The sequence below is a fragment of the Oncorhynchus clarkii genome, chromosome 29 (assembly GCF_045791955.1).
Source record: "Oncorhynchus clarkii lewisi isolate Uvic-CL-2024 chromosome 29, UVic_Ocla_1.0, whole genome shotgun sequence".
NCBI lineage: Eukaryota > Metazoa > Chordata > Actinopteri > Salmoniformes > Salmonidae > Oncorhynchus > Oncorhynchus clarkii.
The window spans coordinates 27173416-27190627 of NC_092175.1; the positions used below are offsets into that span (position 1 = coordinate 27173416).

Below are 17212 nucleotides of genomic sequence, written 5' to 3' on the forward strand. Positions count from 1 at the left end.
GAGTGAGTGAGTGAGTGAGTGAGTGAGTGAGTGAGTCAGTCAGTCAGTCAGTCAGTCAGTCAGTCAATCAGTCAGTCAATCAGTCAATCAGTCAGTCAATCAGTCAGTCAGTCACCCTTTGAGGAGAGACAGAGGGCCAGAGTAAGATATATTTCATTCAATGAAGGTAAATACCATTTATTTTAAAATCTTTAGTACCAAAAAGCATACATATTGCAGTTATTATTAAACAATACTACACATTACTACACAATACATGTTTAAATTCCTTTCTTAGAGAAAAACAAGGCCTTGGGAAGGGCCAACACCCCCATCAGTCTCAAAAACCCTGTCTTAAAGCTGTGAGAGCCTCAGACATTGTCTCTTCCACACTGGATCTCCAGGGCTTTCCAGGTTTTTGTATGTTTTCTTTTCCATGATAGAACAACCTTCTTGCAGTTAATCCCAAGTTATGTCTTGAGGACAGAAGTTCACAATGGTGTAAAAACTGCTGCACTTGTTTCGTCATATCAAGCACACCATTAAAACAATCAGGTGAATCACAAAGAACGGCATCGATGGTTTTGTCATTGTCACCCAGACATGAAGGACACAATATACCTAGACTTGTTCTAGGAGACATGTTTTCTGTAGTTTTCTGTGGTTGATCTGTGTTAGACTTGTTATAGGACAAGTCTAACAGTTAATTATACTCAGGCAGACCGACCACGGAAATGACTTTTTCATTCTACAAGGGGTCACAAGCTCACTACCGAGCAGCTCCATAAGTTCACTAGAAAAATTCCCAACTGTTTCACATTTTTCACAGTTCAAACTCGGGCCTCCCCCATTCACTACAAACATTCCCAACTGTTTTTAATTTTTTTTTAAATGTTTTATTTCACTTTTATTTAACCAAGTAGGCTAGTTGAGAACAAGTTGTCATTTACAACTGCAACCTACCAAGATAAAGCAAGCAGTGTGACACAAACAACAACACAGAGTAACACATGGAATAAACAAGCGTACAGTACAATAACACAATTGAAAAAAATAAAGTCTAAATACAGTGTGCAAATGGCGTGAGGAGGTAAGGCAATAAATAGGCCATAGTAGCGAAGTAATTACAATTTAGCAGATTAACACTGGAGTGATAAATGAGCAGATGATGATGTGCAAGTAAAGATACTGGTGTGCAAAAGAGCAGAAAAGTAAATAAAAACAATATGGGGATGATGTAGGTAGATTGGGTGGGCTATTTACAGATGGACTATGTACAGCTGCAGTGATCGGTTAACTGCTCAGATAGCTGATGTTTAAAGTTAGTGAGGGAAATATAAGTCTCCAGCTGAAAATGTTTCACATTTTTTCAAACACATTTTCTTTCAGTTCAACAAGGTCACTACACATCAATCATCAGGCCATTACTTTTTATTGCAAACATTTCCTTTACTTTGAAGAAACAGATGCACTATCATGTTACATAAGCACACCCTAAATAGCATGAGGACATCCTGTCAAGGGCATAAACATAAGACACAGACATAAGTAATCGATCACTTTCTGACACATATCGTCAACTATATTCTCTCTCTCTCAGCTTTCCAAGAAAACAAAAATGTTGACATTTATGGTCTGTTTACATATACACAGAGCATACAAAACATTAAGGACACCTGCTCTTTCCATGACATGGACTGACCAGATGAATCCAGGTGAAAGTTATGATCCCTTATTGATGTCACTTGTTACATCCACTTCAACCAGTGTAGATGAAGGGTAGGAGAATGGTTAAAGAAGGATTTTAAGCCTTGTGACAATTGAGACATGGAGTGTGTATGTGTGCAATTCAGAGGGTAATTGGGCTAAACAAAAAATTTAAATGCCTTTGAACAGGGTATGGTAGTATGTGCCAGGTGCATCAGTTTGAGTGTGTCAAGAACTGGAATGTTGCTGGGTTTTTCACATAACAGTTTCCCGTGTGTATCAAGAATGGTCTACCACCAAAAGGACATCCAGCCAACTTGACACAACTGTGGGAAGCACTGGAGTTAACATGCTCCCTCCCCATCATGACAGTGCAGCTGAAGCAAGCCTCACAGTCCTGACTCATTTATTTTTCAGAAAGCTACTCTGAGAAACGCCATGCTCTATTAGAGACAAAAAAAGAGAAACAGAAACACAGAGAGAGGAAGATATACTCATGACACCTTGCCCCTTTCTGTATCTAGGTTTCTATCTCACCCCTTTTCCCCCCATTTTTATCTCCCCCCTACACATCCGTCTGTACTGCAGCATAAGTGTGAATGATAGCATGCGGAATGTGAAGAGAGCGGTAATGCAGAGAATTGGAGCCCCCACTATAAAAAGAGGAGACCAAAAACTAATAAGAGCCACAGCTTCAATCCATGGAGTCAGGAGGAGTAAAGAAACAGTATTAAACAGTAAAAACTACAACAGGACAGGCAGGATTGAGTGGAAAAGTAATTTATCTCTGAAACACCTAGCAAAAAATCGAAACTCTGCCGCAATATCACAATATACTTTATTCAGGCTCCGCTTGTTTACTCTCCCTCTGTCCTTCTTGTCTGGCTTCCGGAGGAGTACACAGTATCAATCTTTCTGGATTTAGAAATTATTTCGGATCAATTTATTTTCCACACTTCTCTGTAGGAGTGTGTGTTCATGTTGTATTTTCTCTGATGCAGTGTTGGTGTTTTTAACATATTATAAACTATGGGAGTAATAAAGGTTTGCTGTGCATTTTATTCACGTGATAAATAAAGCTTCAATCTACAGGATGTTTTACTCTGTTTTACTCTAAAACATTTTACCTCGAATGACAGTCAGGTCAACAGATCGGAAAAGACAAGATGGAGACAGACAGAGAGATGGATAAAGACAACAGACGGGTAGAGAAGTAGAGGAAATGTCTACAAAATAGATTTTGTGTTTGTCAACTGAGGTACAGTGTATTAAGATCTTTCCCAGTTGAGCTATTTTTTCCATCATATTTTTCCATCATATTTCCTCTCTTTTGAGGATATTAAAAATATTAGAAGCTTTAATGATGCTTCAATTTGGAGACAGCTAACAGCCCCACCCCAGCCTTAGCCCATGCTGTCCCTCCCTCCACTGTGCGTCATCGGGTAGTCCTATACCTGTGACTCAATAGACTACGGAATGTTTACCGCCAGGAGAATGCAGTCTGTCAGCATACAGTATCTGTCAGTGTCCTGAGCAGCAACTGCCCCACCTCATCCTTAGCCCATGCTGTCCCTCCCTCCCTTGTGCCATATTTCCCTCTGTGCATCATCTGGTAGTCCTACACCTGTGACTCAATAGACTACAGACTGTTTACTGCCAGGAAAATGAGTGCAGCGCAGCAGTTAACTAGTGTAGCAAATTTGGGGGGAACCCCCGACCAGGACTCGAACCTGGATCCAGTGACTGTCAATCTGTCTTTCTGTGTAAGGGCCCATGGAAAGAGAATGATTTACACACAGAGAGACAGAAAGAGGATTCCCTCATTGCTCCAGCTCTCAGAAAATTCTAGCAAAGGCATTATCTGAGGCATAGTGTCATCTGCTGTTGAACATGTGTACCTTCCTCCTGTGAGGTCCTGTCCATTGGGACATCTTGCCTATGTCTGTCTGTGATCACGTAAGAGCATTAACTAACAATCATTATTTTTGTTAATGGTTAAGCAAGTGAAAATATAATGAATATAAATCGTTTCCATTCGCCATTTTGTTTTAAACAACATGTTCTTAAGTTAAACACATTACTTGAGAAAGTATAGGTTAATAAGTTTATATCCCACGGCCTACTCATATAAGGCATGGTTATATGATCAGTAGGTCCACTGTACACACGATTTCCTCGTCAACCGAGTCTGAAACGAAAGTGAAACAGTGGATGCAGTGAAAGAATAGGACGACGCGTTTCATACCCAAACAGTATTCGCATGAGGGGTGAAACGATGGATGAATATCCTTATCCCATCACTATAGACGTCAGTTGGACAAACTCTGTCTCTAAAGGGATACAGAACAAGCTTCAGATTTATTTTCAAAGTAAAAAGAAGTCGAGTGGAGGGGACTGCTTGGTGCACTACGAGGATCAACGCTCCACTAGCGCAACTGTTTATTTCAAATCTGAGGATGGTAAGCAGATCACCACGGATGACGATTTGTATCGTATAGTTGTCATTTTATAGCCCACTGTAGGATATCATAATAGTGAAATAGTGTTAACCATACAAATGTAAATATGTACAAGTGACTTCCAGTAAAGTGACGTGTGCATGATGTCGCATTTGTCTCCACAGTCAGGGAAAGCGTTCTATCGAGAGATAACCACGAAATTACTGTAGACAATGAAACTGTGAAGTTGCGCTTGTCATCATCATCATCCGGGGGAAATCTGAAAGAGGCTTGCACTCTGTCGGTGAGTAGTTCATGTCAGTGGTTCCCAAACCTTTTATAGTCCTGTACCCCTTCAAACATTCAACCTCCAGCTGAGGATCCCCTTTAGCACCAGGGTCAGCGCAATCTCAAATGCTGTTTTTTTGTAAGCCTGCCACACGCACACTATATGATACATTTATTAAACATAAGAATAGGTGTGAGTTTTTGTCACAACCCGGCTCGTGGGAAGTGACAAAGAGCTCTTAAAGGACCAGGGCACAAATAATAATAAAATAATCAATAATTTTGCTCTTTATTGAACCATCTTAAAACCTTATTTGTTCATCGAACATTCGGAATAACTCACCACAGGTTAATGAGAAGGGTGTGCTTGAAAAGATGCAAATAACTCTGCAATGTTGGGTTGTATTGGAGAGAGTCTCAGTCTTAAATACTTTTCCACACAAAGTCTGTGCCTGTATTTAGTTTTCATGCTACCTAGGGCCGAGAATCAACTCTCACATAGGTACATGGTTGCAAAGTGCATCAGTGTCTTAACAGCACAATTTGCCAAGTGTTAGGGTTGCGTAAATTAGAATCTGGTATCAGGATAAATATAACAATGAGTCACCGATTTTATACTATGTATTTTTTTATTAGCTAAGTAATAAATGGCAAATGCAACTTTCGTATATACGGGCTCACTGTAATACCACGCAGGGCAGAACAGAGAACTGACAAGACGTATGTATTCTTTATACTGTGATAGACAGTTCCAACCCGTCTGTTGGCCTATCACAGTAGAGACTGGGCGTGGTTTAAACTTGCTCAGCCTATTGCAGGCGCTCAGGCGGGTCCCTGCCTCTTGGCGCTTCTGTTGATAGATGTAACTGTTGCTGTAAAGAACATCCATGCGCTCATATCGTTATCTCGCACCTGGCTCCTGTTATCTAACAAAAGACCGCTTGTTCTCGCAACACCCCGCTCTGAATGTGCCCCCCTCCCAACTAATTTGAACAGTTCCTGTCTTCATGCTTCTCTGTATTTTTCCATCATGAGAAAGTCCCATGGCCCTGATACTTTTAACAATGTTTCAAGTCAGCTATGTTGCATAACACATACACACATCCACATCCAACAATCCCCCTTTTTCACAACCCCAAGGGTGTGAACAAAAATTCAGCAATGAATCATATAACAGTGACAAAGTTTAAAATACCTTCATGTCCTCCATTCGATCCCACTATGTACTAGATTGGCTACCAGCCACCTAGGAACTTACAACCCTCATGTCAAAAGAGAACAACAGCTCGTTTAAAAACAGAATAAAGAAAATGGTGTCAAATTTAAGTCCCCCTTTTGACACCCCCTAGGGTGTCACTCATTATCCGTTATTTCAGCGGTCCCAACATAGTAATATGTTAATAGCATTTCATGAAAATAACAAAAACATAATTATTTTTATTTTTATTTATTTTTTACAGAAAAACAGAAAAGAAAAATCAACCAAGAAAAAATACAAATCAACAATGCTTTTGTCTCCCCCTTTTGACAAAAACAGGATAAGACTATATTGTTTATTGACATGTAAGATGTAGGATAAAACATTGGTCATGGAAAACAGAGTAAAGCAGAGCAAAGCATTATTATAAACCATCTGGTCCTCTCAGCTACTCCTATCCTGCACCAGGTGGGCACCATGCCACCCAGGGACTCCAAACCTTCACAACAGGGAGAACAAACATTCTGGAAAGAAAACTTATCATAAAACAAAAATGTAAAACAAGGAACTGTGGTGGTGTAATATTTATTCCACTACCTCACCCACAGCATACCATGGGTCATCCTCAGTCAGTCCCATCCTCCCCTGAAAGCATGATTCAGTATCAGCATCTCCAACTGTATCATCAAGCAAAGGCATCATGCCTGAAGCCTTCACCACATCTGTAACAGACTTCTTAAAACACGGTATGATGCAAGCAGCACAACACATCAATAACAAAAATACAAGAATTAGGGTCAGAAATCCAGTAACCACCATACCAGTGTACTTACCAAACCAGGCTCCCAACCAAGAGAACAGTCCAGACTCCTCCACCCCCGCCATGGTCCTCATCTCAGCAGATAGTGCACCAAGCCCATTAAGGGCCTTAGATATACTACCCTCTGGACTGGTGTTATTAGGAATATACGTGCAACATTGTTCACCGAACATCTTACAGACACCCCCCTGACTGGCAAGAAGCATATCCAAAGCAAGTCTATTCTGTCTGGCAACCCTAGATGTGGCCTCGAGCTGTTCAGACATACCAGTGAGTGCATCACGGGAGTAATTCACAAAACGCTGTTGATTATAGTAGATATAATTCATCCATGCAGTCTGTCTAGCATCCACTATGGCTGGACCCATAATAGGTAGTAAGTGCCAGAGTCCATCATTCCTACCCAAGGCCTGAAACTCATGAGGAACCCCCACTGGCACTCCCAACAGGTTAGCGTGTATGTCAACTACATCCTCTGTCCATGGAGCACTACGTCTATGTCTCTCATGGGATGGAATGTTTTCAGGTCCCCTGGATACAGAACCCAACAGCTGTTCAGCAGTAACATCAACAATGATCAGTGGAATTATCAAACTGGTCAGAGCACACGTACCTTGCCAGTCTCCTCTAAGAATGGGTCTCAGCACTCTTTTGGATCCACAGATCCACCACACATCAGCCAGACCACTAGTTTGGTTTAGGCCTGTAACTGGCCAAGTGGAATTAATGGTTATGTTACTACTGCAATCAGCTTCAGGCAATCTCCCATAATCAATGCCATTACCTGTACCCATGATGCAACTGTAATTGCCCCCATATGCCTTAACACACCAAGGGGCTCGATGAGGAGGTACGGTAGGAAACACAAGGCTCAAAGAGGAACAGAGAGTTGAATTGGGCTGAACCTGGTAAAAAAAACTCTCAGAATACACAACCACCCCTCTCCTTCTCCTATAGCAAATGGGTGTGTAGCCAGAACAGGTATAGCATGACCAATGTTTCATGTAACTCATGCAGTCCTTTCTTTTCAGGGTCTTAGCTGTATACCTCATATAAGACAGCCACAAATTGTCCCTACCATCAAAACCAGTCTCAGTGCCTAATTGATCAATAGCTGAATAGTCTCTAACATTAATTACCTGAATGGAATTTTTAACACAGTGGTGGCAGGTTCGGTCCAGGGGTGGTAGAGGAGTGTGTCTGGCCCTGGTTCATCTGGGACCTCTGGTTTTGGCAGCACCTTAATAGAAAACACACCCATCGTGTCTGTCTCGGTCCTTTGTAGTCCGAGGGTGTAAGTGCCTGCATCAGAGAGCTTAATAGTTTTGATGGTTAGTAGGATTTCATCACCTTTACAAAGTTCAACAGTGCTCCCAGGTTTTCCCCATATCATGGAAAACCTATCCACCTTTGTGGGATCCCCTATGCTATAAGGATACCCTCTTCTCCAATCCCAGAACTGTCCCAAGTCGGTTATCATGTAATCCCCATACGGACACCCTCCCAATTTAATATAATTTAATTTATAATTTTCGTCCACTTGTTCTGTAGACATACATTCAGCACTCCACGGGTCAGAACCTGGAATCCGCTGGTACCTCACCATCTATTGCCATCGATTTCTCCAGAGTCCTGGAAATAAGGCCTCATACACAGGGAATTAGACAACAGCCCCATAAAACTAAAACAGTCACACAGGTGAATGTAGCCCATAATACAGTGATCCTAATATTTTTTCCCATTTTCCGAACATGCTATCAAAACAATTAGTCAGAGGTATCCACCCCAGAGTTTTCTGCCAAACCGTGAGCCAGGGTGGTCAAACCAGCTGAGGCTTCGGGCACTGATTCGTCCGGAGCTGTGTTATTTGGGATGTAAGCACAAACATGGTCCCGATAATCACGCATACTTCTCCCTTTTCAGCCAATAACTTATCTAATGCAAATCTATTCTGCCAAGCCATCAGGCTGGTTGCTTCAGTCTGTTCTGCAAAACCTTTAATAGCATCTCTGGTATAATTGTTAAAGCGCTGTTGATTATAATAAATATAATTAATCCAGTCCACGTCCGTGGAACCCCAATGTTATCAATGTATACTTTGTCCTTCCATACTGGGTGAGTGGATTCATATAGCCCTCTCTCTCCAAATGAGCTATGACCTGTGTCCACGATCAATATGGGAACCTGCACCGATATATGCCATAATGGCTCAGTGTCCTAGACTGCCATGTAGTTAGAGACTCCCATTTTGGGCTACATAAAACTCCATTGAGAGATCCTTCCCAATCTCTACTCTAACTTCCTGTCTACCCAGATCTAGGGATCTCTTATGCTTATTTTGGAACAAAATCCTCATCGTTTAAACCCTGGGTCAAATTAGGACGTGCTGTATCAGGAATATGTCACCCACGATAAGACAGCTCAGACGAACAGCTTCCATGTGAAGCCCCACCCTTTCCCCTAGAACACATCACTTAGCAAGAGCCAGACACATCGTCACTTCTATGAACAAAAACAGGGGTGACAGGGGTGGGAGGGTTACTTCATTCGAGAGATGGCCCCCGGAATTCTGTTAATTCCAGTTCTCCTCTCGAACACTGTTTATTGTTTGACAGTGTCAGTGTGTCTTACCCTCCCGCCGTGCGATATGACTCCGGGTAGCTCTTTAGTTGAAGTGTACCTATGATGCAATAAATTGCAAATTAATTACTTAAAAATAATGCAATGTGATTTTTCTCGATTTTTGTTTTAGATTCCGTCTCTCACATTTGAAGTGTACGTATGATAAAAATTATAGACCTCTACATGCTTTGTAAGTAGGAAAACCTGCAAAATCGGCAGTGTATCAAATACTTGTTCAAGCTCCAAACTGCATTTCAATCATTTTTTATCTCAATCAGTTTCATGGGAATATGCATTAAGATCTTCTTGAATTACTGTTTCGTGAGCGAATTAGAAACGATGATGTTACATACTATTTACCTTGTATTTTGTTTCAATCAAAGCATAGGCTGTTTCCTGCTTGGTGGCGTGAGCTGTTGAGTTTTGGCCTCATTAGAACTAAAAACATTGACATTTAGCTTCACTGAGCATCCTAAAAGAAATGACTGAGGTGTTTATGGTGTAATAGTAATTTAGTCCAACTACTAATCCTAGAGTATAACTGATCCCCAAAAATGGAGGAGGCAGGTGGCAGCGGGAGGAGGTAGGGAACTGGTCTGTCTGCCCAATATAAAGGATCAAAACTGGCGGAGGAATAAAAATAGCATAAATAGGAAAGTATACCAGTTTCAGTTGAGGACCAGGGTGTTGACAACTGTGCCATACAGATTGCAAAATAGTTGGAAAGAGATTTTTGATGTACTGATTCCATGGTATATGAGTTGATATAAAAGAAAAACAAGATTCAAGACTATATAAAATGATTATATAGAATTTTTGCCACCATCAAAATGTTGAAAAATTGGGGCATAAAATCATCGAAGCTCTGCAGATTTTGTTGTGAGGATACAGAATCAATAGACCATTTATTTTGGTATTGCCCACAGGTAGCCTGTTTCTTGTCTCAGGTTCAGGAATGTCTGAAAATGCAATCTGTGGCATTGATCTAAAATTGACCCTAGCAAAAGTACTGTTAGGAGATCTGGAGAGACCGGGTCAGTCAATTACTAATACTTTAAGTAAAAGTATTTATCTTAAACTCGCAATGAGTTGATTCTATTCGATTAGATAGATTGAAATTGTACGTTAAACATCACAGAATAGTTGACAGATAGTCAAAATAAAACAATAATAAGTAAGTTTATGACACTGAGGGGTAGTGTTTTTACAGCTAGTGTTGGTTTGCCTGAGGCTGATGCCATGCAGGTGTTTGTTCACATGCATATACACACATTCTCATTCAAATAAATGCATACAAGAACATGCACATACATGTAATAGTGCCAGATGGAGCATGAAAATGTGAAGAAAAAAAACGATATATATATGAAAAAAAAAATGTGAATCACATTTTTATTTGGCGTATCCCTGACCTCTGGGGGTAAAAAGTTAATTCGAGTTGCCTCTTCATTAATTGATCTGCCCCCCTTCCCCCTTCATAAATAACATAATGTAAAAAAGTAGATTTTCAGCCCAGGCCTGATATTCTAACATGCTGACCAGTCTGACTGCCCATCCGCATGCTGATTTTTGTCCACCCACATCAGACGCGATCAGGACATGCAGGTTGAAATATCAAAACAAACTCTGAACCAACCATATTCATTTGGGGGCAGGTTGAAAAGCATTAAACATTTATGGCAATTTAGCTAGCTAACTTGCTGTTGCTAGCTAATTTGTCCTTGGATTTAAACATTGGGTTGTTATTTTACCTGAAATGCACAAGGTCCTCCACTCTGACAATTAATTCACAGATAAAAGGGTAAACTGAGTTTGTTTCTAGTAATCTCTCCTCCTTCTTCTTTGGACTTTATATGGCAGTTGGCAACCAACTTTAATGTAGGAGAATATAACACATTGGATCTGGTAAAATATAATACAAACAAAAAAACATATGTTTTCTATTTTTGTCCCCAATCATCTTTGAAATGCAAGAGAAAGGTCATACATTCAAATAGAATTTTAGGTGTAACTTAGATGTTGTCCACAAGATGGCAGCAGTGTGTGTGCAAAGTTTCAGACTGATCCAGTGAAGAATTACATTACTACAAAACATTTTGTATGAAGTCTGCCAGGAGTTTGCCTAAATGTGCCGAATTGGTACATTTATACATTTTCAAGTACATAACTATAGAGAACATGCAAAAATGCTATTGTAATAAAAAAGTTTACACACTCCCAGGAATTGTCATACATGATGGATCATGTATGATCATCATTCCCTACAGAAAATACACTAAGCTTCCCACATCTAGATAGCCGGGCGGGGGATGTGGAGCCAGAGACAGCATTGGTGTCAAACTGTAGAACCAGTTCCTACATTTGAAAATAAAGGTTAAGGAATACCAATCCCATAGTGGATAACGTGCATTACCACCACCAACTGGACTGGAGTCTGGACCTCAGTTCATCTTTCAATCACCCACGTGGGTATAGGCTCCTAAAAATCAATAAGGAGATGGGGGAGGCGGGACTTCCAGCACGTCAAGTGTCACAAATAGAACCAAGTTATATTTTAGCGCCTGTCTACGCAGCCACTTGTGAGTAGTGTGGGTGCAATGATTGAATAACATGTATGTGTACATTTATTTTGCAAAGCTTGCGCACGCTACTCGAGCGGTGTGGTCAGCATGTAACATGCTAACCAGACCGCTTGGCAAGTTCGTCCACCATCGATCACATGTTGATTTTGTCCACCCACACCAGACGCGATCAAGACACGCAGGTTGAAATATCAACATGAACTCTGAACCAAATCAAACCAAATATTTTTTTCTTTTTTTCCCCTGTTATTGTGGGTGTAGTGAAATGCTCCAACAGTGCAGTAGTATCTAAAAACGATTCACAACAATACACATCAATATAAAAGTAGAAGAATGGAGTTAAGAAATATATAAATATTAGTTTGAGCAATGTCGGAGTGGCATTGACTAAAATACAGTAGAATCGAATACAGTATATACCAGAGGTATGGACTCGAGGCACATGACTTGGACTCGAGTCAGACTCGAGTCACAAATATGATGACTTGCAACTCGACTTTGACACGAATGACTCGCGACTTAACTTGGACTTGAGCCTTTTGACTCGAACTGACTTGATACCATCTCCAAGCCCAAATATGAAAAATTATGCTATTGAAAAAGTGTGCAGCACATCAACTCTTAATTTAACGGATTACAGTTTGAATCAGACAGCAGCCAATCAAATTGTGCCAGCTGAGAAAAAGTTACGTGTGGCAGTGCAGAGGAATGTCGGCAAGTGAATTCAGATGGAGCCCTTGGAAAGATGATACCCCCAAAAATGTTGGATATAAAGACTACGCTGTATCAACAAAAAACGGATTGCAACTTGCAAAACATGCGGGAAGATAATGACAGACGGAGGCGCAACAACTTCCAACTTTGTTTGACATTTGCAGCTGCACAAAGAACGGTAAGTCGGGGCTAATATAGCCGACGGCTATATCATTCATAACTTTGCCAGTGTAGCATGTTGGCTAACGTAACGTTAAATCAATGAGCCTCCACACAGTCAGTCAGTGCGGGAACGTTATCATTGCACCCAAGATTGAGCTACAACTAGCTAGGCAGTTGGTAGCCTAAATCCTGCCTGATGTTGCGGCTGTTCCTAAAGCCATTGACATATGTTAGCCTACTGTAACCACATTGTGTGTGTGTGTGTGTGTGTGTTAAGGTTGGGTGATTGTGTACAAGCCTACATCGCCCAATTGCACCCCATAGCGATCCTCGATAGTCGAGGGGGGGGGGGGTCTTTCTCATGGCTACCCATGTATTTCCATGGAAATATAAAGTTTATTTGGAAAGTAATAAATATATTTTTAAAGCATTCATGATTTGCGTAAATGTAATATAATAACTATTAGTCTTGTTAAAAATATGAAATGGTATTACATTTGGTGAAGAGCACATTATGACTCAAAACTTAAAGTTTAGGACTTGAGACTTGACTTGATACTTCTCGGTCTTGACTTGAGATTTGACTCGTACTTGCCTGTCTTGGCTTGGGACTTGACTTGGGACTCGAGTGCTAAGACTTGAGACTTACTTGTGACTTGTAAAACAATGACTTGTTTCCACCTCTGGTATATAAACATATGAGAGGAGTAAAGCAGTATGTAAACATTATTTCAACTCAAATCAAATTCTATTAGTCACATGTGCTGAATACAACCTTACAGTGAAATGCTTACTTACGAGCCCCTAACCAACAATGCAATTAAAAAAAATAAGAATAAGAGATAAAAGTAACAAGTAAGAGCAGCAGTGAAATACAGTGCCTTGCGAAAGTATTCGGCCCCCTTGAACTTTGCGACCTTTTGCCACATTTCAGGCTTCAAACATAAAGATATAAAACTGTATTTTTTTGTGAAGAATCAACAACAAGTGGGACACAATCATGAAGTGGAACGACATTTATTGGATATTTCAAACTTTTTTAACAAATCAAAAACGGAAAAATTGGGCGTGCAAAATTATTCAGCCCCCTTAAGTTAATACTTTGTAGCGCCACCTTTTGCTGCGATTACAGCTGTAAGTCGCTTGGGGTATGTCTCTATCAGTTTTGCACATCGAGAGACTGAATTTTTTTCCCATTTACCCTTGCAAAACAGCTCGAGCTCAGTGAGGTTGGATTGAGAGCATTTGTGAACAGCAGTTTTCAGTTCTTTCCACAGATTCTCGATTGGATTCAGGTCTGGACTTTGTCTTGGCCATTCTAACACCTGGATATGTTTATTTTTGAACCATTCCATTGTAGATTTTGCTTTATGTTTTGGATCATTGTCTTGTTGGAAGACAAATCTCTGTCCCAGTCTCAGGTCTTTTGCAGACTCCATCAGGTTTTCTTCCAGAATGGTCCTGTATTTGGCTCCATCCATCTTCCCATCAATTTTAACCATCTTCCCTGTCCCTGCTGAAGAAAAGCAGGCCCAAACCATGATGCTGCCACCACCATGTTTGACAGTGGGGATGGTGTGTTCAGCTGTGTTGCTTTTACGCCAAACATAATGTTTTGCATTGTTGCCAAAAAGTTCCATTTTGGTTTCATCTGACCAGAGCACCTTCTTCCACATGTTTGGTGTGTCTCCCAGGTGGCTTGTGGCAAACTTTAAACGACACTTTTTATGGATATCTTTAAGAAATGGCTTTCTTCTTGCCACTCTTCCATAAAGGCCAGATTTGTGCAATATACGACTGATTGTTGTCCTATGGACAGAGTCTCCCACCTCAGCTGTAGATCTCTGCAGTTCATCCAGAGTGATCATGGGCCTCTTGGCTGCATCTCTGATCAGTCTTCTCCTTGTATGAGCTGAAAGTTTAGAGGGACGGCCAGGTCTTGGTAGATTTGCAGTGGTCTGATACTCCTTCCATTTCAATATTATCGCTTGCACAGTGCTCATTGGGATGTTTAAAGCTTGGGAAATCTTTTTGTATCTAAATCCGGCTTTAAACTTCTTCACAACAGTATCTCGGACCTGCCTGGTGTGTTCCTTGTTCTTCATGATGCTCTCTGCGCTTTTAACGGACCTCTGAGACTATCACAGTGCAGGTGCATTTATACGGAGACTTGATTACACACAGGTGGATTGTATTTATCATCATTAGTCATTTAGGTCAACATTGGATCATTCAGAGATCCTCACTGAACTTCTGGAGAGAGTTTGCTGCACTGAAAGTAAAGGGGCTGAATAATTTTGCACGCCCAATTTTTCAGTTTTTGATTTGTTAAAAAAGTTTGAAATATCCAATAAATGTCGTTCCACTTCATGATTGTGTCCCACTTGTTGTTGATTCTTCACAACAGTTTTATATCTTTATGTTTGAAGCCTGAAATGTGGCAAAAAGTCGCAAAGTTCAAGGGGGCCGAATACTTTCGCAAGGCACTGTAACAGTAGCGAGACTATATACAGGGGGGTACTGATACAGAGTCAATGTGCGGGGGCACCGGTTATTTGAGGTAGTATATGTACATGTAGGTAGAGTTATAAAGTGACTATGGAGAGATGACAACAGAGAGTAGCAGTGGTGTGTGGTGGGGGGGGGGGGGGGGGCACTACAAATAGTCTGGGTAGCCATTTGATCAGATCTTCAGGAGTCTTATGGCTTGGAGGTAGATGTTTAGAAGCCTCTTGGACCTAGACTTGGTGCTCCGGTACCACTTGCCGTGCGGTAGCAGAGAGAACAGGCTATGACTAGGGAGGCTTGAGTCTTTGACAATTTTTAGGGCCTTCCTCTGACACCGCCTGGTATAGAGGTCCTGGGTGGCAGGAAGCTTGGCCCCAGTGATGTACTGGGCTCTGTAGTACTACCCTCGATGTACTGGGCTCTGTCGTACTACCCTCTGTAGTGCCTTGCGATCGGAGGCCGAGCAGTTGCCATACCAGGCGGTAATGCAACCAGTCAGGATGCTCTCGATGGTGCAGCTGTAGAACCTTTTGAGGATCTGAGGACCCATGCCAAATCTTTTCAGTTTTGTCGTGCCCTCTTCACGACTGTCTTGGTGTGCTAGGACCATGTTAGTTTGTTGGTGATGTGGATACCAAGGAACTTGAAGCTCTCAACCTGCTCCACTACAGCCCTGTCGATGAGAATGGGGGTGTGCTCGGTCCTCTTTTTCCTGTAGTCCACAATCATCTCCTTTGTCTTGATCACGTTGAGGGAGAGGTTGTAGTTCTGGTACCACACGGCCAGGTCTCTGACCTCCTCCCTATAGGCTGTCTCGTCGTTGTCAGTGATCCGGCCTACCATTGTTGTGTTATCGGCAAATTGAATGGTGTTGGAGTTGTGCCTGGCCGTGCAGTCATGAGTGAACAGGGAGTACAGGAGGGGACTGAGAACACACCCCTGAGGGGCCCCTATGTTGAGGAGCAGCATGGCAGATGTGTTGTTACCTACCCTTACCACCTGGGGGGGCGGCCTGTCAGGAAGTCCAGGATCCAGTGGCGGAGGGAGGTGTTTAGTCCCGTCCTTAGCTTATTGATGAGCTTTTAGGCCTAAACAGTCATTTAAACATTATTAAAGTGACTATTGTTGCATTATTAAAGAGGCCAGTGATTCCAAGTCTATGTATATAGGGCAGCAGCCTTCAAGGTGCATGGTTGCGTAACCGAGTGGAAGCCGGCTAGTAATGGCTATTTAACAGTCTTATGGCCTTAAGATAGAAGCTGTTTTTCAGTCTCTCGGTCCCAACTTTGATGCACCTGTACTGACCTCACCTTCTGGATGATAGCGGGCTGAGCACGTGGTTGATGTCCTTGACTATCTTTTTGGCCTTCCTGTGACATCGGGTGCTGTAGGTGTCCTGAAGGGCAGGTAGTTTGCCCCCGTTTATGCGTTGGGCAGACCGCACCACCTTCTGGAGTGCCTTGCGATTGAGGGTGGGGCAGTTGCCATACCAGGCTGTGATACAGCCCAACAGGATGCTCTCAATTGTGCATCTGTAAAAGTTTGTGAGGGTTTTAGGTGACAAACCAAATTTCTTCAGGCTCCTGAGGTTGAAGAGACGCTGTTACACCTTCTTCACCACACTATCTTTTTGGGTGGACCATTTCAGATCGTCAGTGATGTGTACGCCTTCTGCACTGCGGGCCCGTCAATGTGGATAGGGGCATGCTCCCTCTGTTGTTTTCTGAAGTCCACGATTAGCTCGTTTTTTTATTGTTTTTTTTAACCTTAATCTAACTAGGCAAGTAAGTTAAGAACACATTCTTATTTTCAATGACGGCCTAGGAACAGTGGGTTAACTGCCTCGTTCAGGGGCAAAAAGGCGAAAGGCCTGTTTAGACTTCATCCTGTTATTTCACTGACAGATTTCCTGCGCATTCCCAACTGTAGGCTATGCCTTGTTATTGGACTACACTCCACAGCTAGGCTATTTTTAAAAAGAAATAAACTATTGATCCTCTGTGTCTAACCTTCTCATGGCTAGGCAATTCTGAATTATTTCATTTATTTCTGAGCACACAGCAGTAATTATATGACTTTGGCAAAGGTATTTCAATTGATCAGGGGTGGTGCAGCTCCTTCAGAACCCTTCGCGATGCTATGATTCCATTAGGAAATAAAAAAAGAAGTGCAACGCCGTAGGAGATGAGAGTTG

General features: G+C 41.7%; 1 protein-coding gene across 1 annotated transcript in view; it reads left to right on the forward strand.

Moving 5' to 3' along the window:
• The first annotated feature begins 3846 nt into the window (after positions 1-3846).
• LOC139387835 (protein mono-ADP-ribosyltransferase PARP14-like) overlaps positions 3847-17212 on the forward strand; it is a 38227-nt gene continuing 24861 nt past the window's right edge. The window contains exons 1-2 of the mRNA XM_071134095.1: positions 3847-4145; positions 4310-4428. Coding sequence (XP_070990196.1) covers positions 3947-4145; positions 4310-4428 — 318 coding nt within the window. The 5' untranslated portion in view covers positions 3847-3946. The remainder of the gene's footprint in view (positions 4146-4309; positions 4429-17212) is intronic.